At 40.5% G+C, this 24,828-nt stretch overlaps 1 protein-coding gene across 2 annotated transcripts in view; it reads left to right on the top strand.

The window, feature by feature from the left end:
- The first annotated feature begins 1,815 nt into the window (after positions 1-1,815).
- Positions 1,816-24,828, top strand: part of ZNF678 (zinc finger protein 678) — a 102,958-nt gene continuing 79,945 nt past the window's right edge. For both annotated transcript variants that reach the window (XM_073011463.1, XM_073011461.1), the window contains exon 1: positions 1,816-1,999. Coding sequence is in view for 1 of the 2 variants with exons in the window: in XM_073011461.1 (XP_072867562.1) it covers positions 1,970-1,999 (30 nt within the window). In the remaining variant the exon portion in view is untranslated. The remainder of the gene's footprint in view (positions 2,000-24,828) is intronic.

The raw sequence follows: 24,828 nt of genomic DNA, 5'->3' as shown, positions 1-24,828 counted from the left end.
GAATCCCATTGCCACCAACTTCGTGTAAACTCTAGTCCCGAGGACACGAGAGAGACCCAGGCCTCCGGCTCCGTGGGCACGCTCGTCGCCTCCGCTCTAGCTAGACGGATGGGCGCACTCTACAAATCTCGGGGCCCACCGCACCAAGAGGACAGGGAGGAGCCAACAAAGGAAAAACCCTAAGAAACGCACCCCCAAATCAACCAATCCAAGAAAAAACACGTTTCAGGGCTCCCTTGGTTCACCCGCGTGGGCGGCCTGCCACCCTGTTCTGGGCCAGCCCAAGCACCCTCCACCCTACCCAGGCCTGCGCAATGGGGCCCTGTCTACCAGAGCAGAGGACTCCCTCTCTAAGGTTGTATGGCTCTCACTCTCTATCTCCCTCACCCTTTCTCTTCTTTCCCCTCCACCATGCACCCTTTCTTTCGCGTTCTCTCTCTCTCTCTCCCCTCCGTCACTCTGTCTCTCTCTATCGCTGTCTCTCTCTTCCTCCCTTTTTCTCTCCATCCCTTTCTCTCTTGCTTTCCCTCAAGCTCTCTCTTTCTCTCTCTGTGTGTGTATGTGTGTACCCGCGCGAGTGCGCCAGTGTGTGTCTGTGTGTGTGGGCAGGGCCGGGGTGGGGGAGGGGGTTGGTTTTGCTCGTGGTGGTCGTGAGATGTGTCTGGGTGTGCTTCAGCCCCTTTCTCCCGGGATCCAGGATGTGTGTGCTGGGGGGAAGCAGTAGAAAGGGTGTTGAAGGAAGGTGACAATCAGCTTCGTGGAGGGCACTGACAGGCCATTATTCCTGTGGCTTGGCAAGTTTTCTGTTTGAACTTATTTCTTGTTAAGGGTCCAAGTGTACCGACTATGGGAATAAGAAAAGAAGAATAGCTCTGAACAGCTGAAGCTCTGTGAGGTACAAAATATTTTTCTGGCCCAGAGAGACTTGAGTATGGGATTTGAGACACACCTCCACACCCTTTCCCAGGGGCAATTGTTTAAAGGTATGTTGTTCCTAAGGAGCTGCCTCATCTGGAATTTGTGATACAAAGAACAATGTATAGCCAGTCAGTGGCTTATGGATTTTAATGTAAATTTTTGATGAAAATTTTAGGAACTGCGTCTTTTCTCAAAATCCACTTGTAATGGCTACTAATTGGAGTGTATATTCAGGGCAACTTTATGCTCTCAGGTAGGTATCGTGAACATGTGCCCTTGAATATACTTTTGAAAATAGATTCTGACTTTTTTATTATGATGGGTTGACAGGGGACTGGCCTGGGACACCTGCCTGGATGTAAATACCTCAACCATTAGCTGCCCTGCCCAGCAGAGGAGGCGGGTGGACAGCAGGTCCCCTTTGGTCAGAAACACATGCATTGCGTAGTTGTTCTACAGCTGGGTCCTGCTTGCGAGGACAGTCCCACAGGCGCACCGGAATGCACAGGCAGCCTCCCCTTTCCACCCGCCAGCATTCCCAAGCACGCCTCGGCTTCTGACTGGTCTGTGCTTTGGGAGGAAAACTCATCTTCAGGTTTCTCTCCAACAGAAGATGATGATGACGCTGTTCAGACACTCAGGAACAAAGATTGCAGATTGGCTTAAGAGTGCGCCCTTTATTAAAGATGGTATACATGTAAAGACATGGAACAATTTTGGAAGGATACAAAAAAAAAACTGCCCATTTTATTAATAGTCTCATTCAACCCCTTTGCTGACCTCATCTTCTGTCACTCATAACCAAAGGAGGAGGGTCCTGGAGCCCTGTCCAATCAGGGACATTGACGTGGGAATTGTCCAATCAGGAGCGCAGCTTGAGAGGCAGAGGCGGTTTCCGGGATCTGGCGGGGCCTTTGTCTTGCGCTCCAGTTGGAGCTTCGGTCGAGTCTTCTCCGCTATTTATCCTCACCTGCGGGCGGCCCTGGTGACTCTGCTACTGCAGTGTCTGGTTTCCCTGTGACCTGCAGGTGCTGGGAGTTACGTAGCTAAGATGCCAGGACACACCGAAATCCGGAAAACGGTGAGAGTTCCCTGGAGGGTGTTCCAAGATGGCGGCCCGGCCTCCCCGCATCAGCTCCGGAGTCCGCGGCCCTGAGTGTCTGCTGGCACCTGTGGGATCTGTCACCTCTGGGTAGGGGCGGGGCCGGGCCGCCGCGTGATTCTCCTCCCATCGCTGCGCCGCGGCTTCCGCCCGGGCCTCCGCCCCGGCCTCTCTGGGCAGCTATGAAGCTGCAACCCCGCCAGTCCCCCAAACTGTGTGCTTGGTCCGGAGGGGAGGGTCATCGGGGAGAAGCCCAACTCGGTGTGCGAAACATGCGTGGGAAGAGCTGTTCCATAGGGCTTATCTTAGCTGTGCAGTCCATCCTTTTTCCAGTGAAAAATAAAGGGAGTCACTCTTAAAGCTTTGAAGAGTTTGTTTGAGCAAAGGGAGTTTCTGGAATGGGAGAGCACCCATCTATGGTGTGTGGCTTGTGGGTTTATGGAGGAGGTGCTTGAAGGAAAGGCTTTTGTAGGGTGCATGAGGAAGCAAGCCAAATTTAATAATTGGCGACAGTTACAGTCACTTTATTTGGACTGTACAGGTGGAAATTTCCTGGTTATTTAATTAGAGATTAATTGGAGTTTTGTGATTAGTTGAACCTGGATTTTGTTTCCACTTAAGGTAGTCATTAACAAGAAATGCATTTGAGCTACTAATACTTTTCATGTCGAAACGCAAGACACTAGAGCCACATCTGTCTAATTGCCTGCTAATTATTTTAACACTGCACAAGAGACTGGTTTTCCCCTGCATTTTCCAAATACATGGAAAGCGGGGTCTCAAATCCCCTCCCCTGCTCCCCCAGCCTAACTCTGGCCTGCAATAAAATACTAAATTTTCAGTTTCTTTCCAAAATTCACAAAAACCACCGTCACCTCTTCAGTTCACAACATTGTCAGCTATTTGTCTTTTATTGCATACTCCAGGCACAATATTTTAATTAATCATTTTTTCACAGAACATTGGAGGGCACTCTTTGTTGTTGCTGCTGTTGTTTTGTTTTTGTTTTTTCTTTAAGAAGGAGTCTCGCTCTGTAGCCCAGGCTGGAGTGCAGTGGCGTGATCTTGGCTCACTGCAACCTCTGCTTCCCGGGTTCAGGCGATTCTCCTGCCTCAGCCTCCTGAGTAGCTGGGATTACAGACGCGTGCCACCACCCTGGGCTAATTTTTGTATTTTTAGTATTTTGTGTTTTAGTTTCATCGTGTTGGTCAGGCAGGTCTCCAGCTCCTGACCTTGTGATCCCCCCACCTTGATCTCCCAAAGTGCTGAGATTACATGCGTGAGCCACAGCGCTTGGCCTGTTGTTGTTTTTTTTCCTGCCCGGCCTTTTTTTTTTTTTTTTTTTTTTTTGGTTGAGTTGGAGTCTCGCTTTGTTGACAGGCTGGAGTGCAGTGGCATGATCTCGGCTCATTGCAACCTCTGCCTCCTGGGTTCAAGCGATTCTCCTGCCTCAGCCTCCTGAGTAGCTGGGACTACAGGTGTGCGCCACCACACCTGGCTAATTTTTGTATTTTTAGTAGAGATGGGGTTTCACCATGTTGGCCAGGATTGTCTAGATCTCTTGACCTCGTGATCTGCCCGCTCACCCTCCCAAAGTGCTGGGATTACAGGCATGAGCCACCACGCCTGGCTTGTTGTTGTTTTTAAGAGGATCTTGCTCTGTCATCCAGGCTGCTGGAATGCAGTGACATTGTCATAGCTTACTGCAGCCTCCAGCTCCTGGGCTCAGGTGATTTTTCTGCCTTAGCCTCCTGAGTGGCTAGGATTAAATGTGTGTGCTACCATGCCCGGCTAATTCTTTTTATTTTATTTTTTTGTAGAGATTGGGTTTCACTAGTTACCCATGCTTGTGGCACTCTTTAAAGATTTGTTTTCTGTTTGTAAAAGCAGAGAAGAACCCCCTGGCACTCTATTGTAAAGAAATATTTGTGGCACTCTGCTTTTATCTTTCCTAGGCACAGACGCCTTGTACAATATCTTTGAGTTGAGGTTCCACTTTGGAAACTTTACAGCTTGTTGTATCCTCAGCCACTCTTTTTTATTTATATTTATTTATTTATTTATTTATTTATTTTGAGACAGAGTCTCTCTCTGTCTCCCAGGTTGGAGTGCAGTGGTGCACTCTCGGCTCACTGCAAGCTCAGCCTCCCGTGTTCATGCCATTCTCCTGCCTCAGCCTCCTGAGTAGCTGGGACTACAGGTGCCCGCCACCATGCCCGGCTAATTTTTTGTATTTTTAGTAGAGACAGGGTTTCACCACGTTAGCCAGGATGGTCTTGATCTCCTGACCTCGTGATCTGCCTGCCTTGGCCTCCTGAAGTGCTGGGATTACAGGCGTGAGCCACTGCGCCTGGCCCGTCAGCCACTCTTATCCTAGTCCTGAGTTTCAGAATTGTCTGGGAATGACCCAAGATGCCCACAGTGGCTATGTCTCTTGGAGTATCTGGTGAATTTTGGTTGCTGGGTTTTTTTTCTTCCCAGAGGACAGCCTGTGGCATGGGGATGGAACCTCTCAGTGGAGCTGCTGGATGTCCTGGGGCTGAGAGAAGTCTTCTGGTACACCCTTCATCTAAAAAGCTAACCTCTTAGACATTCTCTCCCAACCCCCAATTTCATTGTCTGGAGACACGTCAGTGGAGTTGGGAAAAGACAGAAATAATTCCTGCCCTCTGTATTCTCAGACTTGTGAAGGGAGAAAAACTAGTCCAAAGGACAAGCAAAACCTACTCCAGTGAGCTGGTGCGAGAACATGCAAAGCAAAACATCCCTGGAGCACACAGTGAGGCACAGTGCAGTGTCTCCAGACAGGGTGGTCAGTGACCACTTCAGTGAGTAGAATGGGGGTGGGGGAATGTCCCAGGTTATAGGATAGCCTGATCTGACGCTTGAGTCGGATGTGTCTGTGTTCCAGGTAGCACTGTTACTTCCTGAATTTGTCACCTTAAAAAGATTTGTTCACTTATTTCATCATCAGTTTTTTATTAAGTATATATCACACTTTATCAGTAGAGCTTGAAAGGTTAGAAAATATTTACAAAGGGCATGAAAGTGGTGAATTCTAGGAAGAAAATATGTAGTCATATATTTCATTTGTTAAAAAAACTCATTTATCTTTTTCTTCATCAGAATGAGTGTAGTAGTTTCTCAGTTCTGTTCTATTTTAAGGGTGATTTCAAACAGAATCTCAGGGCTTAAGTTTGGGAATTCTACCAGGGGAAAAAATAGGAAACATCTCTTTTTCATTATGCCTATAGGAAATTCAATTTCACAAGACAGTATGGTAGATTAATTGGTAAATTATATAGATTCATGAAACATCAGTTCCTCTTTTTTACAGGGTGGATGATTTGTGACATTAAATGTTCTGTATTCAATTATCCGGACATCCAAATTCAATGCTAAGTTTTAGGAGATGGGACATGGCTCCTCTTAGAAGGGCTCACGTTTAGTAAGTGTTTCCTAAATGATCTGTTATAGAAATATTTAATTGACATTTTTGTATCTGAAAGGAATAGACACTTTTGCCTTTCCTTTTGAAATGTAAAATGTGTCTTACAATTTTATTCCCTTTTATAAACACTGTGTTTGAGTGATTTTGCTGAATTCTTCAAACACTGGGCATTTTCTCATTTAAAACTAAATGAATAGCCCTGACTGGAAAGTAGAAGTCTGAGCCCAGTGACTCCAAGTTAAGGCCAATCTTGAACCTGCAAAAGAAAGTCATTGAAGGCCCAATTAGTTCTTCCTGAGGAGCCTCCCTTGCAGGTGTCCCAGCCTGCTCACACAAGCATGGCAGAGTCCTTTACATTGAGAGAAGCTACAGAGCCCTGGAAAGTGGGAGATCCATGGGCAGATGCAAATGAGGTTGGGTTGGAAGACGGGTTCAGAAGCTCTTTCTGAGGATAAAATTTCGTCGTCCTGGGCTGTTTCTAGACTTTGTCAAATAAAGCTAATTTAGATTTACATAAAAAGTTACTTAATTTTAAAGGAGTATTGCAACAGGGGAAAAATACCAACTATATCTGCAATCATCTGAAATGTTAGGCAGAAAAGGGCTTATTTGAAGGGGGAACACACAAGACTAGAAAGAATGTGTAAGCGGGAGGACAGGATGAAAGTTGCCAAAATTAGATCCTAGATCAGAGAATGTTTCACCCTGAGGTCAGCCTGTGTTTAGGAGGGGCATAAAGAGGGGTTATTTGCTGGCTCAGGCTGAGTATGCATCAAAGTTCTGGGGCCTGCTAGAAAGAGAGAAGCTAACCCATTTATGCCTAGTGTTCATTATTGGAGCACTAAGCTCGTGGGAGTTATTTATACTTCCTACTACTAGATGACCCTACTGCTCAGGGTCATCACCATGGTCTGATTTTTCACACAAAAAAATTTGCCACCTCTAGCATAAATGGGTTAAGCAGTGGTTGGTGAACAAGGTTTTTTTTCTTGTTTGTTTTTTGGTTTTTTTTCCACTGAAGAGAATTGTTCAGGTGATTGTTTATGAGACAAAAATGGGAATTTGCAATCTGTGTCTGGCTTTGTAATAGGTTAAAAAAAAAAGGGAGCATTATAAGTCAAAATTAGAAGAGTGTTTCTTTTCATTCACCTATTCTTTGAGAACATGAAGGATGGGGAATTTCTTCAGTCACATCTATTTACCAGGATTGTTTACCCACCCAATCTTCTCCTGCCACTTTCCTTTACTGTATATAGCTCTTCCATTTGGCTGTTTTGAGATGTACTTTTTATAACAAACTGGTACATGTTTTGCTGAGTTCTGTGAGGAGTTCTGTCAAATTATTGAACTTGAGTATGGGGTTATGGGAGTCCCAGACTTACAGGCAATCACTCAATAAGTATAGATGGGTCCCTGGTGCATGTGACTGGCCTCTTTAGTGGGGGCAGTGATGTGGGACTGAGCCCTGGCCTTGTAAGGTCTGTGCAAACTGAATGGTGTTAGAATTGAATTGTTGAGCAACCAGTGGTGTTGGAGAATTGGTTGGTGTTCAGGAAACTGCACACATCTGGTGTCAGAAATTTTGTCAAAAGTGCAGGAGCAGCAGCTGGAGGCAGATGCCCTTTCTTAGCAAAGGGAGGTTCTGTTCTGTATACAGGCTGTTACACTGCACTGTCCTGTGATTCCAGGAGTCCTCCCAAGATGAGAGAGGACTGAGGAGTTAGAGGGAAGGAGTTCTGAAAACAGACCCCCTTTCCCCACAGCTGCTTTCACATGATGCCCACCCACTCAAGAACATAGCCACTATCAATCAATGTGGCCATGCCTCTTCTAGAACAAGGCTTCACTCTCAGGAATTTCACATACAACTTTGCTCCTAGAGTCTCCGACCAAAAATCACACATGTGTCTTCAGGACTCTTGGCATATCCCCTGCCTCAGATACTGTTTCTGTAGCCACAACCTGCTTGCTTCATCAATCTGGGCTTCTGGACTAGCTGATTATAAGGTCATCTTCCAGCACAGAAATGAGTCAGGGCATAGCCCCACATGGACCAGTATCTGAGCATAAACCAATTATTCCTTCAATCCTTTACTGTCCCCCACCTGTGGATCCTTGAGAGCACCTTCCTCTTTTTTTGCTTTCTTCCCCACAAACTCTCTTTTATGTGCCTAATCCAGTGCCCACTGGAATTCCAATGTCCAGGAGTTCAAGACCTGTCTGTTGTAGGAGGAAATACAAATTATAAGGAAGAAACTTAATTTTTCCACTTGAGAATGAGGGAAGAAATTTTGCTGTTCTCCCTTTTCTTTTTGTGTTTTGTTTGTTTGTTTGTTTGTTTTTAGACGGAGTCTTGCTGTCTCCCAGGCTGGAGTACAGTGGCACGATCTGGGCTCACTGCAAGCTCCGCCTCCCAGGTTGATGCCATTCTCCTGCCTCAGCCTCCCGAGTAGCTGGGACTACAGGCGCCCGCCACCATGCCTGGCTAATTTTTTGTGTTTTTAGTAGAGGTGGGGTTTCACCGTGTTAGCCAGGATGATCTGGATCTCCTGACCTCGTGATCCTCCCGCCTTGGCCTCCTAAAGTGCTGGGATTACAGGCATGAGCCACTGCACCCGGCCTCCTTTTTCTTAAAGTATTTAATTTAGAAAAGTCTTATTATTCTTTTGTTTATTTATTTTGAGACAAGATATTGCTTTTTCACTTAGGCTGGAGTGCAATCATAGCTAACTGCAACCTGGAAGTCTTGGGCTCAAGGACTTCCTGCCTCACCCTCCAGAATAATTAGGACTACAGGCATATACTAACATGCCTGGCTAATTTGTAAAGTTTCTGTAGGGACAGGGTCTCAGTATGTTGTCCAGACTGATCTTGGACTCCTGGCCTCAAGGGTGCTTTCTACCTCAGCCTGCCAAGGTGCTAAGATTATAGGTGTGAACCCCCATGCCTGACCTGGAAAACTTGTATGTATTTTTTCTTCTGCTTCTTGAAATATATGCAAATTATTTTACCAGCTAAATAAATTTGAATCATTCTTTTTAACTCATGGTTGTCTTTATCTAAGACCTGGATTTTGTTGCATCGTTTTTTGATTTGGCAGAAATTTATTGTTTTAAAAATTTTTAGTCTTTTAAAGTTGATTTTAAGAGCATGCAAAAGTTGAGCCCAAAGAGTAGAATTAAATTCAGCAGCCAGAATGGTAAAGGGTAAAAGATATTAAGTAGGTCGCCTTTGACAAAAAACTGATCATCCAAGGTGATTATCTGATATTTGGAGTCTGAAGTACTTACAGTGCAGAAGCAAGAACAGTTCAATGTATGACCTGTACAGCAGAGTTTCTAGCTATACCTGATTTCTTTTTATTACTTAGGACAAGTTAGTATGGTTATGTGTAGTCTTTAGTAGATGACTTGCATTCATTTAAATTAAACAGTGTTTTCAACAATCGTCTATAAATAAGGCCACAATATTATTTATTTCTCATGCTGCCTTGTCTAAGAGGCTGCAATATTTATTTTGAACAAACCCCTTAAAGTAGTGATTTTTAACGTCAGTGCTATTTATTCTTTTGAAATATAAAGTGTTTTATATTTCAGTGAATTAAGGTCATATTAATCTCAAAACTACTGTATACATCATGACTAGTATATGAAAAAAATTTTACCTATTTATACCTACTATATAAAGAAAATTCACTACCAAATTGTTTCAGTAGATACTAATCAGTCTGACATGATTATTAATTGATTGTGTAGGTATAATTATAGGTCAGCATGATTTTATTGTCTAGTGTTTTATTTTACTAAATTAAGGATGTAGCGTTTGTAGTCCAAATAAACATAAGTGATATAGCCACCTAAGGATCACAGTAGCTCTTCAGTTAGCTGTGTCACAAGCTCAGATAAATCCCACTATATTAATAAAATTGTATTCCAATTCTTCATCAAAAGGTGCTGGTGGAAGTTGTCAGGCGCCTTCCAATATGGACCCCTAATCTAATGGCCTGCATATGAGAAAGCAGCAGAACTGGCAGAAAAACCTTTAGAAATTCTGCTTGAGACTATGCTCCTGTTCCTCATAATGTTCATAATGCTCATGATTTTTATGCTAACAGTGACTGTGTGCTTTGGGTGTTTAAGGAGAAACTCCTGGAAGGGTAGATTTTTCTGGTTGAATTTACCAATCCCATATTTAATCTAAGCTTTTCTTTAAGATGTTTTCAACTTCTTTTCTTCTCTCAATATAACCTTTCTCTGATTGAGAGCTGTTTTTCTCTCCAGTGCTTTGGGTATCTGTTTCAGAAACTTTATTATAGTATCTTACAGTGTCTGTAAGCAAGGTGGGGGTCATAATGACAGCTCGTGGAGCTATTTTATTCAGACTCATGCTGGGCATCTAGCAGTATTTTTTTTCCCTGTTGCCATTATACAGGGAATCTGAGGTTGGAACACTCTTTCCATTTCCATTATTGCTAAAGTGCAATTCTACCCAGGAGTCCTGCAGGCTCTCCTACAGCCTCCGGGCCCCTGCACTGTAACAGGGTGTGGGAGCACAACTACAGCAGTCAGCATTTGCATGGGCTGTAAGCTCTGGGTGGTAAGCTGTGGCTTGGTGGCAGATAGCCAGAGTTGGAAGTGGATACAGGCCAGCAGAAGATGGGTGCTCAGAGCATCACAAATGATTTCTTTGAAATGTAAATAGTCAAGAAGATAGATTCTTTCATTACTGTTGCTGTAGGAGAGTAGAAGCCTACTTTGAGCGGGCACCTGGCTCTAAGTTGCAAAACTACCTCATGCCTTGCAGATAAGGGAATTTGTTTTTCATTGGAATATGGCAAATTAGCTAACACAAATGACTCCCCCTTCCCCCAATTATCAGGTGAATTTAGGATGAACTATATATGACAAATGGTGCAGTCATGTCTGCTACTTGAGGACTAATTAAGGTAACTTACATTCTGTCTTTTTAATCTCTTAGCAGATTATCTGTAATGCATATCACATTCTGGTTGAGTTGTGTAATTTAAGCCAGTTGTTTGTTGTTGTTGTCGTTGTACCATTGTAGAGAGTTTTTCTGGGATTGGAGATGATTTTACTTGTAGTTATATTCCCCAAACATTGTCTAGAATTACCAGACATAGTATAAACTTATGAAGTGCCTGCCAGGCTTCACTCCAGAGAGGCTTTCCATCTTGGGCTTCTAGTCACAACTCATACTTGTGCAGCAAAGTGCATGCTGCCCTAAAATCTGCAGGCAGTGTAGTCTCTGCCTGTTTGGGATCTACAGTCTCTTCTAGAGAAGTTCAAGCAGACTTCTACCAAAACTACTCCACAGGGCAGCAATCAACCATTCAACGTGTTTCAATGCCCTGGCTTCTTCAGACCTGAAACTAACTCAAAGACTCTGGGACCCAGAGACCCAAACAGGGTCACACGTGTGTATTAATTACGTGACTTGAGACCTCAAACTCCTCTTTTTTCTCTTGCCCAAAGGCCCACAAATGTATAGAGGGCACCTGCTGCTTTCTGACCCATCCAAGACCTAAATCTGCAGCTCCAAATTCTAAATCTAGGTCATAGGATTTGAGAAAAGAAAGTAATTTTGTCAGAAGAATCCAAGCTGTTTTACTTATCAGGCCCAGAGAGATGTTATAATAAGACCATAAACATGACCTACTCCTCATTTTTAATGTATTTTTTCCTTGAAAGTGCTTGCTATTGTTACAGGTAGCTGTAAATTAACCTAATAATGCTACACCAGACACTGTAACCCACACTCTGTATTATACGGTCACTCACCAATCACTAACTAATGTTATTTCTGTTAACCAATGAGAATTTCAGACCAACAACTTTGTATCAGTTCACTCTTTTGTCCCGCTCCCCCATCCCCTTTTTTTTTGCCTTTGAAAATCCACTTGGAAGTACTGCTAATCAAAGTGTATATTCAGGTCAATTTAAAACTATACTCCCAGGTAGCAGTCCTCAAGCTTGGCCCCCATAATACTCTTAATTATATCAGTTTCATCTCAGCTTTTTTTCTAAAGGTCAACATTTTATGGAATGTGTTAGAGCAGTCTCTATCAGGAAATCTCTCCTCTGGTTTTACTCCGCTTGCGGTAACATCCAAGATTGCTGAGCTAGGTTGATCCCACTTAGAATCTGCACAGGAGATCTGACTTCTGCCTGAGATTTACAAGACAGGACAAGACTATGGATTGAAGATGAACAGAAAACCCGTGGGAGACATGTTCTGCATTCTGAGACATCAACATAGACATCTTAAAGCCCTTCTTTTAGAGGGATTTTTTGAGTATTTCAGATCTTGTCCCATGACCTGCTACATTTGTGTGAGAGGCTCCTGGTTTAAATAGAACCTCATGGCAAAGTTTTTAAGTGTAAGCCAGCACATGAGCAGTGGGAGGTTAGCAGCACATAATAGCGAAAGCCATGACTCTAACTATAGTTACCTTTAAACTGTGATACTGGAGTAAATAAATTTTGTCTTTCCTCTTAACCAAGAGTTGGCTCATCAGAACAGGTGCTGTCACACCTGGATTCAGGTTCCACAGCTCCACCAGGGCAGTTTTATTTGCTATTCAGAATCAACCTGAGTGTGAATTTCCTGAATCACAATGAGGGCATCAATCCAGGGACACCAGAACTCTCTCACCAGCACCTGGGAGTCTCTCAGAAGTTTGGAAATGTTCTATGCAAACTGTGGTCAGGCTGATAAGAGGGTCTAATTTTGCTTCCCTCTCAGAGTAAGAGGAATGAGTTATCTAGTACTTGTTTCTCTCCTCAGTCTGTTTGGTTGGTACCCAGGTGGAAATTGTTTTAGTACCCTGGTACTTGGTGTAAAAGAAAAGAGAGGAGATCTGGAGACTCAAACTGATATTTTTTCATGATTAGATTCAGATTTAAAGTTATTTATTTTTTGGCTGGGCATGGTAGCTCATGCCTGTAATCCCAGCAGTTTGGGAGGCTGAGGCAGGTGGTTCACTTGAGGTCAGGAGTTCAAGGCCAGCCTGGCCAACATTGTGAAACCCCATCTCCACTTAAAAAAAACTAGCTGGGTGTGGTGGCGCACGCCTGTAATCACAGCTGTTCAGGAGGCTGAGGCAGAATCGCTTCAACCTTGAAGGTGGAGGTTGCAGTGAGCTGAGATTGCACCACCACACTCCACCCTGGGTGACAGAATGAGACTCCATCTCAAAAAAAAATAAAAGAAAAATATTTTAAATTATTTATTTGTTTGACTACCAGTGTTACAACAGTGATGTTTTGTTCTTCTGTGTGCAATGGCACATGATAAAAATTTGTCCTATTACAGTTGATGTTAATTTCACTCACTTGGTTAACGAGTTCGCTGACAGATTTTTCTACTATAGAGTTAATTATTTTTCTCTGCATTACTACGTACCTGTTGTAAATTTACTGGCTAATTTGTTTAAACCATCACATTTATTCTGTAAGCAAGCTCAGATCTCTTCTTTTTATTCTCTTTGCATATACCTTACTTTGGAAAATGAAGGCTCTCATCTTTGTTTACTGGTCAGAAAAACTGGGATGAACCCAGGCTCTGCCACTTACTGGATATTTGACAGAATATTCTCATTGGGCTAGAATTATTGGCCTCATTGGTGAGCTTCTTAGAAATTCAGAAACTCAGGCTTCACCCCAGATCTCCTGAGTCAAAATCTGAAGTTTCCAGTTATTTGTTGTACACATTAAAATGTGAGAAGTATCTTCTTCTAACTCACCACAACTTTTCCATTTGAGAAATATACACAACTTAGTCCATACAGTGTAAATATAGTACTCAAAATTGTGCAATGCCTGTGTGGGTACCCATAATTTTGTATTTTGTCATCTAGAAAGGTATTGTATATATACTGGATTTATGGATCTTATGCATTTTTTCCTCAAAGTTAGTGAAAACCTTTGAAAATATTTCTTAGTTAAAAAATTATCTTATTGGATAATTCCAGTGAGTCAGTCAGAACTGGTTCTCTTTACTCTCATTTTACCTTAAACCAAATTAAGAATTATGCCCATGGCCACTTAGTAATTGTGTAGTGTTTTTTGGTTTTATTTTGCTTTTTTTGTTTTTTTTTTCAGAGACTCTTGACATTCAGGGGTTCAATCATAGAATTCTCTCTGGAGAAGTGGAAATTGCTTGACTATGCTCAGCAGAATTTGTGATGTTAGAAAACTATAGAAATGATTTTCTATTCTATGTTATAATATAACATTTATATTCTGTAATTTTCAAACATCTATAGGCTTCTACCTGGCCTGTCTTGGTAAGGATAACTTCAATACACAATTTCTAATATACCCTATGAGTTTCTTTTTTTTTTTTCCTTTTGTGTTTTGAGACGAAATCTTGCTCTGTGGCCAGGCTAAAGCACAGTGGCATGATCTCGGCTCACTGCAACCTACACCTCCCAGGTTCAAGTGATCCTCCTGCCTCAGCTTCTCGAGTAGCTGGGACTATAGGCAAGTGCCACCACACCCAGCTAATGTTTTTGTAGTTTTAGCAGAGACAAGGTTTTACCATGTTGGCCAGGATGGTCTCGATCTCTTGACCTTGTGATCTACCTACTTCAGCCTCCCAAAGTGCTGGGATTACAGGCATGAGCCACCATGCCTGGCCTTTTTTTTGCTTTCGTATATGTTTTAGGGAGTCTCTGCTTTGCATGAATAGATTTCAGATCACCGTTTTCAAGAAAAACTTAGGGATTTGTTGGTATAGAAAATAAAATCTCGAAGATACTTCATCTTGACATAAACCTTTTTCTTTCTTCAGCTGATCTGTCCTTTATTTTAGATTAGTGGTAACTCCAGAAATTTAGAGGCATAAAATATTGTTTCCCACGTCTTATAATCACATTACCACCTCCCATTACCACCACTTGTTTTTTTCCTTAGGCGACTGGGTCTCTCCATGTTGCCCAGGCTGCTCTCAAACTCCTGGGCTTACGTGATTTGCTGCCTTGGCCTCTCAAAGTGCTGGGATTAGAGGTGTGAGCCACCATGCCCAGCCAACCACCACCAAGTTTTGATTCAGCAGCACTGGGTAGTGGAGCTAAGGACCCACAATTAGAAAAGTTTTTAAATATCATAAAGTTTCTGTGAGCAAACAGTATTTCATATTAAATTTTTAGACTCTTTTATGATGTTCTGTTTTTTTCCACTGAGCACAGTACTAAGTTAGTAATTGAAAAATCCCAGCAGAAGTCATACTACTTTTTCTGATGAAAGAGTCCTTGGCTGTTCTCTAAGCCAAACCTGATCACCTATATGGAGAAAAAAAAGCCCCGGAGTGTGAGGAGACTGGAGACAGTAGCCAAACATCCAAGTAGGTGGGAGTGAATAAAGCAGATGACATAGATGAGATGTCCAAAGGTCAAGGAGAAAGTCAGATCTTAAAATGTGGCTTGTGAAGCTACGCTGCAGTGGAAATAGTTTCTAAGAAGCCCTGGTTTTTTTTCTCTTGCTCTCATATAGAGACAGACATCTTCTGTCCCATGCTCTTCAATTCTATAAGGACTGGACTTCCTCTTCCACAGTCCTTCTTCTAGCTTACAAAGAAAATCAAAGTCCTTTTCGTGGCTTACAAGGGACTGGAGGACGTGGCTGCCTGCTCTTTTATTGCTTTTCAGGACATGGGGCTATCTGTGATTTTTAAGGAGCTCTGTGTTAAACATTTTCTAATTTCCATTTTGAATCTTGTCTAAAATGTGTAAGAGTAGTGGAGATACTGGGATTTGGTTTAGAAATCCCAGAAACACCACACCCAGATGTTGTATGTTTTCTGCTTTATAATTTCATATCCTATGAAGGCTTCAAATGTGATTCTACAGAAATTTATACTCAATAATTTTATCGGAACACTAAGCATCTGCCTCATATAATAAAATCTAATGTTATCTTACTGCAAAATTTTAAGTTTTTTAGTATGTACTGAGGCATATCTTGTAAATGCTCTGTGCTCTAATTCCTAAACTGTAATATAGTTTAATGTATCTACTTTCTACATTTAAAAAATGTACTGTGCCATTGAGGAACTTAGAACATTGCTGAGCGTGTGTTAAATTCCCATATTTTTCCTGATTTTTAAATAGTTATTATTTTATAATTTTTCTTGTTTAGTTTGAAGCTTACTAGGATTATGTCACTGTATGTGTTTTTATATGCATACACATGTGTATACATATGTCATTGATATGTATGTGTATGTTTTATATATGTGCATATACACACATATGTGTATATATGTGTGTGCATAACATTAATTTTTTGATCAATAAAAATTGCATGATTATGTATTGTGTATATTGTAATAATTTGATAGTTATATATATTGTGAAATGTTTAATACAATTAAGTTGATGAAAATTATGTAACTTAACATGGTTATGTTTGTTTTGTAGTGACAGCACTTGAGGTCTCCTACTGTTGTAGCAAATTTTAAGCATACAAAACGCTGTCATTAACTACATTTTAAAGCTATACATTAGATCCCCAAAACTTATTTATCTTATAACTGAAAGTTTGTACTCTTTGAGCATCTTATCATTTTTTCTACCTCCAGAGCTGCTCATTACCATTGTAACTCTCTGCTTTTTGAGTTCAACCTTTTTAGATTCTCCATTTAAGTGAGAACATACAGTGTTTGTCTTTCTGTGCTTGGCTTATTTTGCTTAGCATAATGTTTTCAGGTCGTGTTGAAATAGTAGAATTTCATTCTTTTTTATGGGAGAATAATATTTGGTTGTCCATTTATACCACATTTTCTTTATCCATTCAGCATCCGCAGATGAGTCATTTTTTTTTTTTTTAATCCTTGACAGTTGTCAATAATGCTGCATTGAATACAGGGGTGCAGATATTTCTTTGCGATACTGATTTTATTTTGTTTATATACAGAAATGGAATTGCTGGATTGTAAGATAGTTCTGGTTTTTAAAAATAATCTCCATGCTAGTTTTCATAATGACTCTTCCAGTTTCCAACTCATTAAGAATGTACAGAAATATTTTGTCACATCCTTGTTAACACTTGTTGTATTTCTTCTTTTTATTAGCCATTCTGACTGCTGTAAAATGCTATCACATTATGATTTTGATTTGCAATTTTCTGATAAATGGTAATGTTTAGCATCTTTCTACACACCTGTTGGCCATTTTAATATGTTTGTTTAAAAAATATTCAGTCTTTAGCCTGGCATGGTGGCAAGTGCCTGTAATCCCAGCTGAGGAGGCTGAGGCAGGAGAATTGCTTGAACCCAAGAGGCAGAGGTTGCAGTGAGCCGAGACTGCGCCATGGCACTCCAGCCTGGGTGACAGAGCGAGACTTCATTTCAAAAAAAAAAAGAAAAAACTTCAGTCTTTTGGGTATTATTATTGGTACCCAAATAATAATTTGGGTATTATTATTACTGTTTCGCTTATGATTTGTGTGAGTTTCTGCTATATTTTGAATACTAACCTCTCATCATACATGGTTTGCAAATATCTTATCCTATCTTAAAGGTTCTTATTTTTTGCTGTGCAGAATATGTTTAGTTTGATACAGTACAACTTTATGTTTGGTTTTGTTGCCATACTTTTGATATCATATTTGAAAAATCATTGCCAAGTCAGTATCATGGAGGCTTTTCATATGCTTTTTAAATGATTTTTTTTAAGGATTTATGTATTAAATTTAAGTCTATTTTGAGTTAATTTTTGTGTATGGTACAAGAAATACGATTTAATTTTATTATTGTGCTTGTGAGTATCCAGTTTTCCCAGCACCAAGTATTGAAGATGCTATACTTTCTGCATTGTGTATTCGTAGTGCCCTTGTCAGAGATTTAAGTTTAGATGCATAAATTTACTTCTGGGCTCTGTATTCTGTTCCATTGATTTTTGTTTTGGTTCCTATAAACATGCCATTCTATTATTTATACTGTAGCCTTGAAATGTAGTTTTAAATAATGAAGTATAATGTCCCCAGATTTGGTTTTATTCATCATGATTGCTTTGGCCATTTAATGTTTCTTATAGGTTTTATATACATTGTAGACTTTATTTTCTGTTACTCTAAAAAGTGGCACAAGAATTTTGATAGGAATTTGAATTAATCTACAGATTGCTTCGGATAATATGGCACTTAGATGATATTTATTCTTTCAATCCATAAACAATCATATATTTACATTTATTTGTATCTTCTCTAATTTCTTTCATCAATACCTTATTTTTTTGTTTAAAGATCTTTCACCACATTGGTTAAATTTGTTGCTAAGAAATTTATTATTTTGTTGCTATTATAAATGAGATTTTTTTTTTACTGGTTTGTTGCTACTCTATATAAACAAAACTGATATTTGTATATTTGTATGTTAATTATATTTTCTGCTTCTTTACTGAGTGCATTTATTAGTTTAAGCTATTTCTTGGTGTACTATTTATGGTTTTACATATATAAGATTATGCCATCTGCAGTGACTTTTTTTCATCTTTTCAATTTGGATCTTCTATGTTTTCTTGCTTAATTATTCTATGTAGGACTTCCAGTTCTATGTTCAAACAGAACCATTAGAATGGGCATAATATAGACTTGCATTGGTGTTTGTGCATTTGAAGGAGCAAACACCTCTTTTCATTTTTATAAACTGTTTTCAGTAGATAAAGATCTTCATCTTTTGGGTCTCAAGACAGATGAGATCTTTTCTGGGCTTGCACTAAAAAGGGTTGTAGCTGGGTTACAAGGTTGCTGCCAAGTCTGGAGTGGGTTTTACCTTTAGTGGGCTTGTTACCAGGAGCACATGTGGTTGTGAGTCCTGTCATGTTTTTGGGCAGACTGGATTGTCTTCAGGACTTTTTGTGGAGCAGGCACTAGGGCAGGTTTCTGCTATATGGTGGGCCTAATACCAGATGCATGGATGAGTGTAGCTCCCACTGAGTACCTAGCAGGGTTTCCCCAGGTTATCTACAAGCAGTGACTTTTGAACTGTTTTGTGTGGGTCACAAGTATGATGTCCCCAGCTTTTTTCTTATTCCTCATGATTGGTTTAGCCATTCAGTATTTCTTGTAGTTCTATATACATTGTAGGCTTGCATTTTCTATTACTATGAAAAGTGGCACAGGAATTGTGATAGGGATTTGAGTTAACTTACAGACTGCTTTGGATAATATGACACTTTATTAATCAAAGGGCCTGTCTTCTCAAAGTGACTCTTCTTTATCTTGGGTTTTAGCACAGTTTCCTAATGCCCTGTATCCCAAAGCTCAGTATATTGCCCAGGCTGTTCTTGAACTCCAGGCCTGAAGCAGTCCTCCTGCCTCAGGCTCCTGAATGGAGGAGATTAGTGTCATGAGCCACTGTGCCTGGCTTTCTCATAAAGTTACTTTGGTTGATGGGTGGCTGACTAGTTTTTTGTTTGTTTTTGTTTTTGCTGCAGGGGAATATAAAAGTAGGGAACTCCAGCATTCCCCTTGAAAACTGGCACAGGACAGGGATGCCCTCTCTCACCACTCCTATTCAACATAGTGTTGGAAGTTCTGGCCAGGGCAATCAGGCAAGAAAAATAAATAAAGGGTACTCAGTTAGGAAAAGAGGAAGTCAAATTGTCCCTGTTTGCAGATGACATGATTGTATATTTAGAAAACCCCATCGTCTCAGCCCAAAATCTCCTTAAGCTGATAAGCAACTTCAGCAAAGTCTCAGGATACAAAATCAATGTGCAAAAGTCACTAGCATTCTTCTACACCAATAACAGACAAACAGAGAACCAAATCATGAGTGAACTGCCATTCACAATTGCTTCAAAGAGAATAAAATACCTAGGAATCCAACTTACAAGGGATGTGAAGGACTTCTTCAAGGAGAACTACAAACCTCTGCTCAGTGAAATAAAAGAGGACACAAACAAATGGAAGAACTTTCCGTGCTCATGGATAGGAAGAATCAATATCGTGAAAATGGCCATACTGCCCAACGTAATTTATAGATTCAATGCCATCCCCATCAAACTACCAATGACTTTCTTCACAGAATTGGAAAAAAACTACTTTAAAGTTCACATGGAACCAAAAAAGAGCCTGCATTGCCAAAACAATCCTAAGCCAAAAGAACAAAGCTGGAGGCATCACGCTAGTTGACTTCAAACTATACTACAAGGCTGCAGTAACCAAAACAGCATGGTACTGGTACCAAAACAGAGATATAGACCAATGGAACAGAACAGAGCACTCAGAAATAATACCACACATCTACAACCATCTGATCTTTGACAAATGTGACAAAAACAAGAAATGGGGAAAGGATTCCCTATTTAATAAATGGTGCTGGGGAAGTTGGCTAGCCATAAGTAGAAAGCTGAAACTGGATGCCTTCCTTACACCTTATACAAAAATTAATTCAAGATGGATTAGAAACTTAAGTGTTAGACCTAAAACTGTAAAAACCCTAGAAGAAAATCTAGGCAGTACCATTCAGGACATAGGCATAGGCAAGGACTTCATGACTAAAACACCAAAATCAATGGCAAAAAAAGCCAAAATTGACAAATGGGATCTAATTAAAGAACTTCTGCACAGCAAAAGAAACTACTATCAGAGTGAACAGGCAGCCTACAGAATGGGAGAAAATTTTTGCAATCTACTCATCTGACAAAGGGCTAATAACCAGAACCTACAAAGAACTCAGACAAATTTACAAGAAAAAAAAAAACGATCAAAAAGTGGCAAAGGATATGAACAGACACTTCTCAAAAGAAGACATTTATGCAGCCAACAGACACATGAAAAAATGCTCATCATCACTAGCCATCAGAGAAATGCAAATCAAAACCACGATGAGATACCATCTCACACCAGTTAGAATGGCGATCATTAAAAAGTCAGGTAACAGGTACTGGAGAGGATGTGGAGAAATAGGAATCCTTTTACACTGTTGGTGGAACTGTAAACTAGTTCAACCATTGTGGAAGACAGTGTGGTAATTCCTCAGGGATCTAGAACTAGAAATACCATTTGACCCAGCCATCCCATTACTGGGTATATACCCAAAGGATTATAAATCATGCTGCTATAAAGACACATGCACACTTACGTTTATTGTGGCACTATTCACAATAGCAAAGACTTGGAACCCAACCCAAATATCCATCAATGGCAGACTGGATTAAGAAAATGTGGCACATATACACCATGGAATACTATATAGCCATAAAAAAGGATGAGTTTGTATCCTTTGTAGGGACATGGATGCAGCTGGAAACCATCATTCTCAGCAAACTATCGCAAGAACAGAAAACCAAACACCGCATGTTCTCACTCATAGGTGGGAATTGAACAATGAGAACACTTGGACCACGGGAAGGGGAACGTCACACACTGGGGTCTGTCGTGGGATGGGGGCAGGGAGGAGGGATAGCATTAGGAGATATGCCTAATGTAAATGACGAGTTAATGGGTGCATCACACCAACATGGCACACGTATACATATGTAACAAACCTGCACATTGTGCACATGTACCCTAGAACTTAAAGTATAATAAAAAATAAAAATTTTAAAAAATAAAATAAAGTAGGGAACTCCTATTCCATCATCTTGATAATGTCACTGTCTCCATGCATTTCTGCCTTATTTTGTTCTCTTGTATGTTTGTGTGTTATTTTAGGTTCAAACATTAAGAACAACGTGGTAGAATTTATACATTGTGTATAAAATAGATAGCTAGTAGGTACACTATATATTATAATATTCACCTGTAAGATTAAATTTAGTGCAGACAAAAGGGCTCATTAAGATTTTCATCCACTTTTTTCAACGTATGTCCAAACTATAATATAGTTTATGCCCAAATTTTTATTTTATCAGTTACTCTTAACCATATTTCACAAAATTTGTATTTTTTAAATTTAGAAATGTGAGACTCTTATTTCCTTTTAAATACTATTACAGGTTATTTGTTTTGTAAAATAATAGCATCAATATATTAGTAATATAAATAGTTGTTTGTAGTGTAAATACTTATTAAAATTCTCTCATTAGTGAATTTTATTAATTATTGTAGTGCATTTTCTGTAAAATTGTACTGCCATACACCACAGGGCAATGATTCAGAATAACTGGTTTTCATAGATGCACACTCACAGATGAACATTGTAGTTATTTAGAAAAATTCTTTTCTAGTGTTATATCGATGTTCCAAACAAGATTTTATGGGTAAATGTTTCTCTCATTCTAGTTTTGCAATTCCATGTTAACTGTATTTTTATTTTAGGGTAGGTTCCTTGACATCGGTTTATTGTATTCTTGGTTTTACCTAAGTATTATTTTGGATGACAGTGTGCAGCTTTTTATGTAGAGTTTATGTCAATTTGCAGTTTAATTACAATATGAATTAGCCATAGATGTAGTCACAATTCAAGTTCAACAGAGTTAATGAAAACTAAGCAAACTAATGTTACATGATAAAGCCCCAATCAGCTATCTTATACTTAAGCAAATACACCGAATAATAGTTTGTAGCTTTATTGCTGCTTTTGTTCAAACTATGTTTTATATCCTCTGTGACCAAGGAAATTTCTGATATTGTCCTATCAGGCTAAAGAAACAAAAAGCCAGGTGCGGTGGCTCACGTCTGTAATCCCAGCACTTTGGGAGGCCTAGGCAGGTGGATCACGAGGTCAGGAGATTGAGACCATCCTGGCTAGCACGGTGAAACCCCGTCCCTACTAAAAATACAAAAAATTAGATGGGCATGGTGGCAGGTACCTGTAGTCCCAGCTACTCAGCAGGCTGAGGCAGGATAATGGCATGAACCCGGGAGGTGGAGCTTGCAGTGAGCCAAGATCGCGCCACTGCACTCCAGACTGGGCAGCAGAGTGAGACTCCGTCTTAAAAAAAAAAAAAAAGGAGAAACAAACAAAAAAACAGTGATTATACTTTCAAGTAGGAGTTTATCCCAGATATTCCATATGTAGACAACTCTGCTCATGTTTGTTTGTTTTAATAAAGCTGTGGTCCAAAACCTTATGTTTTTATAGAAATTAAAGCTTTTCAGTTCCATACCAAAGCAGCCCAATGATCTAAATCCAAGAGTGATGGCTTAGAGTGAGGACCATTTCTTGCTGACATGGAGATGGTTGAGTTGGTCTACAATAAATCTATGGGAGAGGCAGGTTGTGATGACTTGGAAGTGTTGGCTGCCTTTATGGTCTCAAAGTTCTTTGCCAGGTTCACCTCAGCAGTGCTGTACTGTTCTGTTGTCAGATTGGGAATGCTTGTCCAGTAGTGGTTCTCTGCATGGTCCAAAACTGAAGATGCTTCCCTGCCAGAAATGCAGTTGTAGCAAAGGAGGTCGGTAAGGGGACAGAGGCTAGCTGGCCACTGCCTCGCTGGGGTAGAGCAGTGGGCACCCAATCCTAGCTCACATGCCAAGTGCCATCCTCATCCCAGTACCCAGGGGTGTCTCCCATAATGTGCACTGCCTGGCCTTATGTAAATGGAGAGCTCAGCTAAGGCCTATAGTTATAAAGGGGCCTTTCCAGAGCCCCAAGTGTGCTGGACAACTCACTAGCCATGGGAAGAGCCTGTGTCCTTGTGGCCACAGAGAGGCAATGATTGAAGCATGCCTACATTGCAGGGCTTTCTGGAGTCTTCATGTGAGAGTTCAGCTCTGGCAACAGAGGACATCTCTGGTGTCTGGAGATTCTCAGTGTCTGGCAGGTGGGAAATTGATTGATGGCATCTGCTGGCTTCTGGAGCACTGCCTGGCGGTCCTTATCTATGGGCCCCAGCCAAGGCACTTCAGAAAGCTTGATCGCTGACTAGCATTCTGGACTGTGAGACAGCCTGGCTGCAGCTAGTGCTGGATGGAGAGAGTAGAGTGTGGTGAGGTGGGAACAGTGTGCATTCTGCCACGTGGCATGGGGTTTCTTGTGACTCTGAACTACCCAGGTGCGGCAACCAGAAGGCAATCAGAGAGTGGAAACAGTCCAACTCACAGACATAGTTATTTATTGTCAGTGGAGAGAATTTCATCGAAGGAGACACAGAGTGGGGGTGGTGCATTAATGTAATTCTCAGGGCTGAAAATGCCACCTTTTAATAATATTTTTCTTAGGACCCCACAAGTGTGTCACTGTCTGTTTTTAATTCCATGTACAAACAGTACTCCCCTCAAATAATGAAAGTAGCGCTATTACTGTGTTGGGAAGAGAGCAGCAACACTTATGAATAAAAGCCCATTGACAGATTGAGCTCATAATGCATACACTAATTTATACATGATATGATTTCAGGTCATGCGTAATGTGTGCTTGTCAATAAAAGTATGAATTAAAAAAATTAAACAGTTTATCTTAAAATGCAGCTGTTTTAGCATTGCTCTTTACATTATACCTAACATATATAAGGGTTTTTGACTCACACAGATGGTCCACAGTTTTAGTAAATATCCCTTTTTTTTCCCAGTAAACCATATTCTTAATACAAATGTTAGCACTCGGTACTGCTTTTTATTTTTATTTTTAATTTTTAACTTTTAAGTTCAGGGGTACATGTGCAGGTTTGTTACATAGGTAAGCTTGTGTGATGGGAGCTTGTTGTACAGATTATTTCATCATCCAGGTATTAAGCCTAGTATTCATTAGTTACTTTTTCTGATTCTCTCCCTCCTCCCACCTCTACCCTCAGATAAGTCCCAGTGTCTTTTGTTCCTTTCTATGTGTCCATGTGTTCTCATCATTTAGCTCCCACTTACAAGTGAGAATATGCAGTATTTGTTTTTCTGTTCCTGTGTTATTTTGCTAAGGATAATGGCCTTCACCTCAATCAGTTTCCTGCAAAGGGCATGATCTCATTCTTTTTTATGGCTGCCTAGGATTTCATGGTGTATATGTACCACACTTTCTTTATTCAGGCTATTATTGATGGGCATTTAGGTTGATTCCATGTCTTTGCAATTGTGAATAGTGCTGCGGTGAACATACACATGCATTTGTCTTTATAATAGAATGATTTATATTCCTTCGGGTATATACCCAGTAATGAGATAGCTGGGTCAAATGGTATTTCTGTTTTTAGTTCTTTGAGGAATCACCACACTGTCTTCCACAATAGCTGAACTAATTTACACTCCCACTAACAGTGTATAAGGGTCTTTTTCTCTGCAATCTTGCCAGCATTTGTTACTTTTGACTTTTTGGTACTAGCCATTCTGACTGGTGTGAGATGGTATCTCATTGTGGTTTTCATTTGCATTTCTCTAATGAAAACCATTAGAGAATGTTGAGCATTTTGAAATATGATTTTTGGTTGAATGGATGTTTTCTTTTGAAAAGTGTCTGT

The sequence above is a fragment of the Chlorocebus sabaeus genome, chromosome 25, assembly GCF_047675955.1.
Source record: "Chlorocebus sabaeus isolate Y175 chromosome 25, mChlSab1.0.hap1, whole genome shotgun sequence".
NCBI classification, from domain to species: Eukaryota; Metazoa; Chordata; class Mammalia; order Primates; family Cercopithecidae; genus Chlorocebus; species Chlorocebus sabaeus.
Note: the sequence above shows the minus strand (reverse complement) of the source record. Positions and strands in the feature narration are given on the sequence as shown.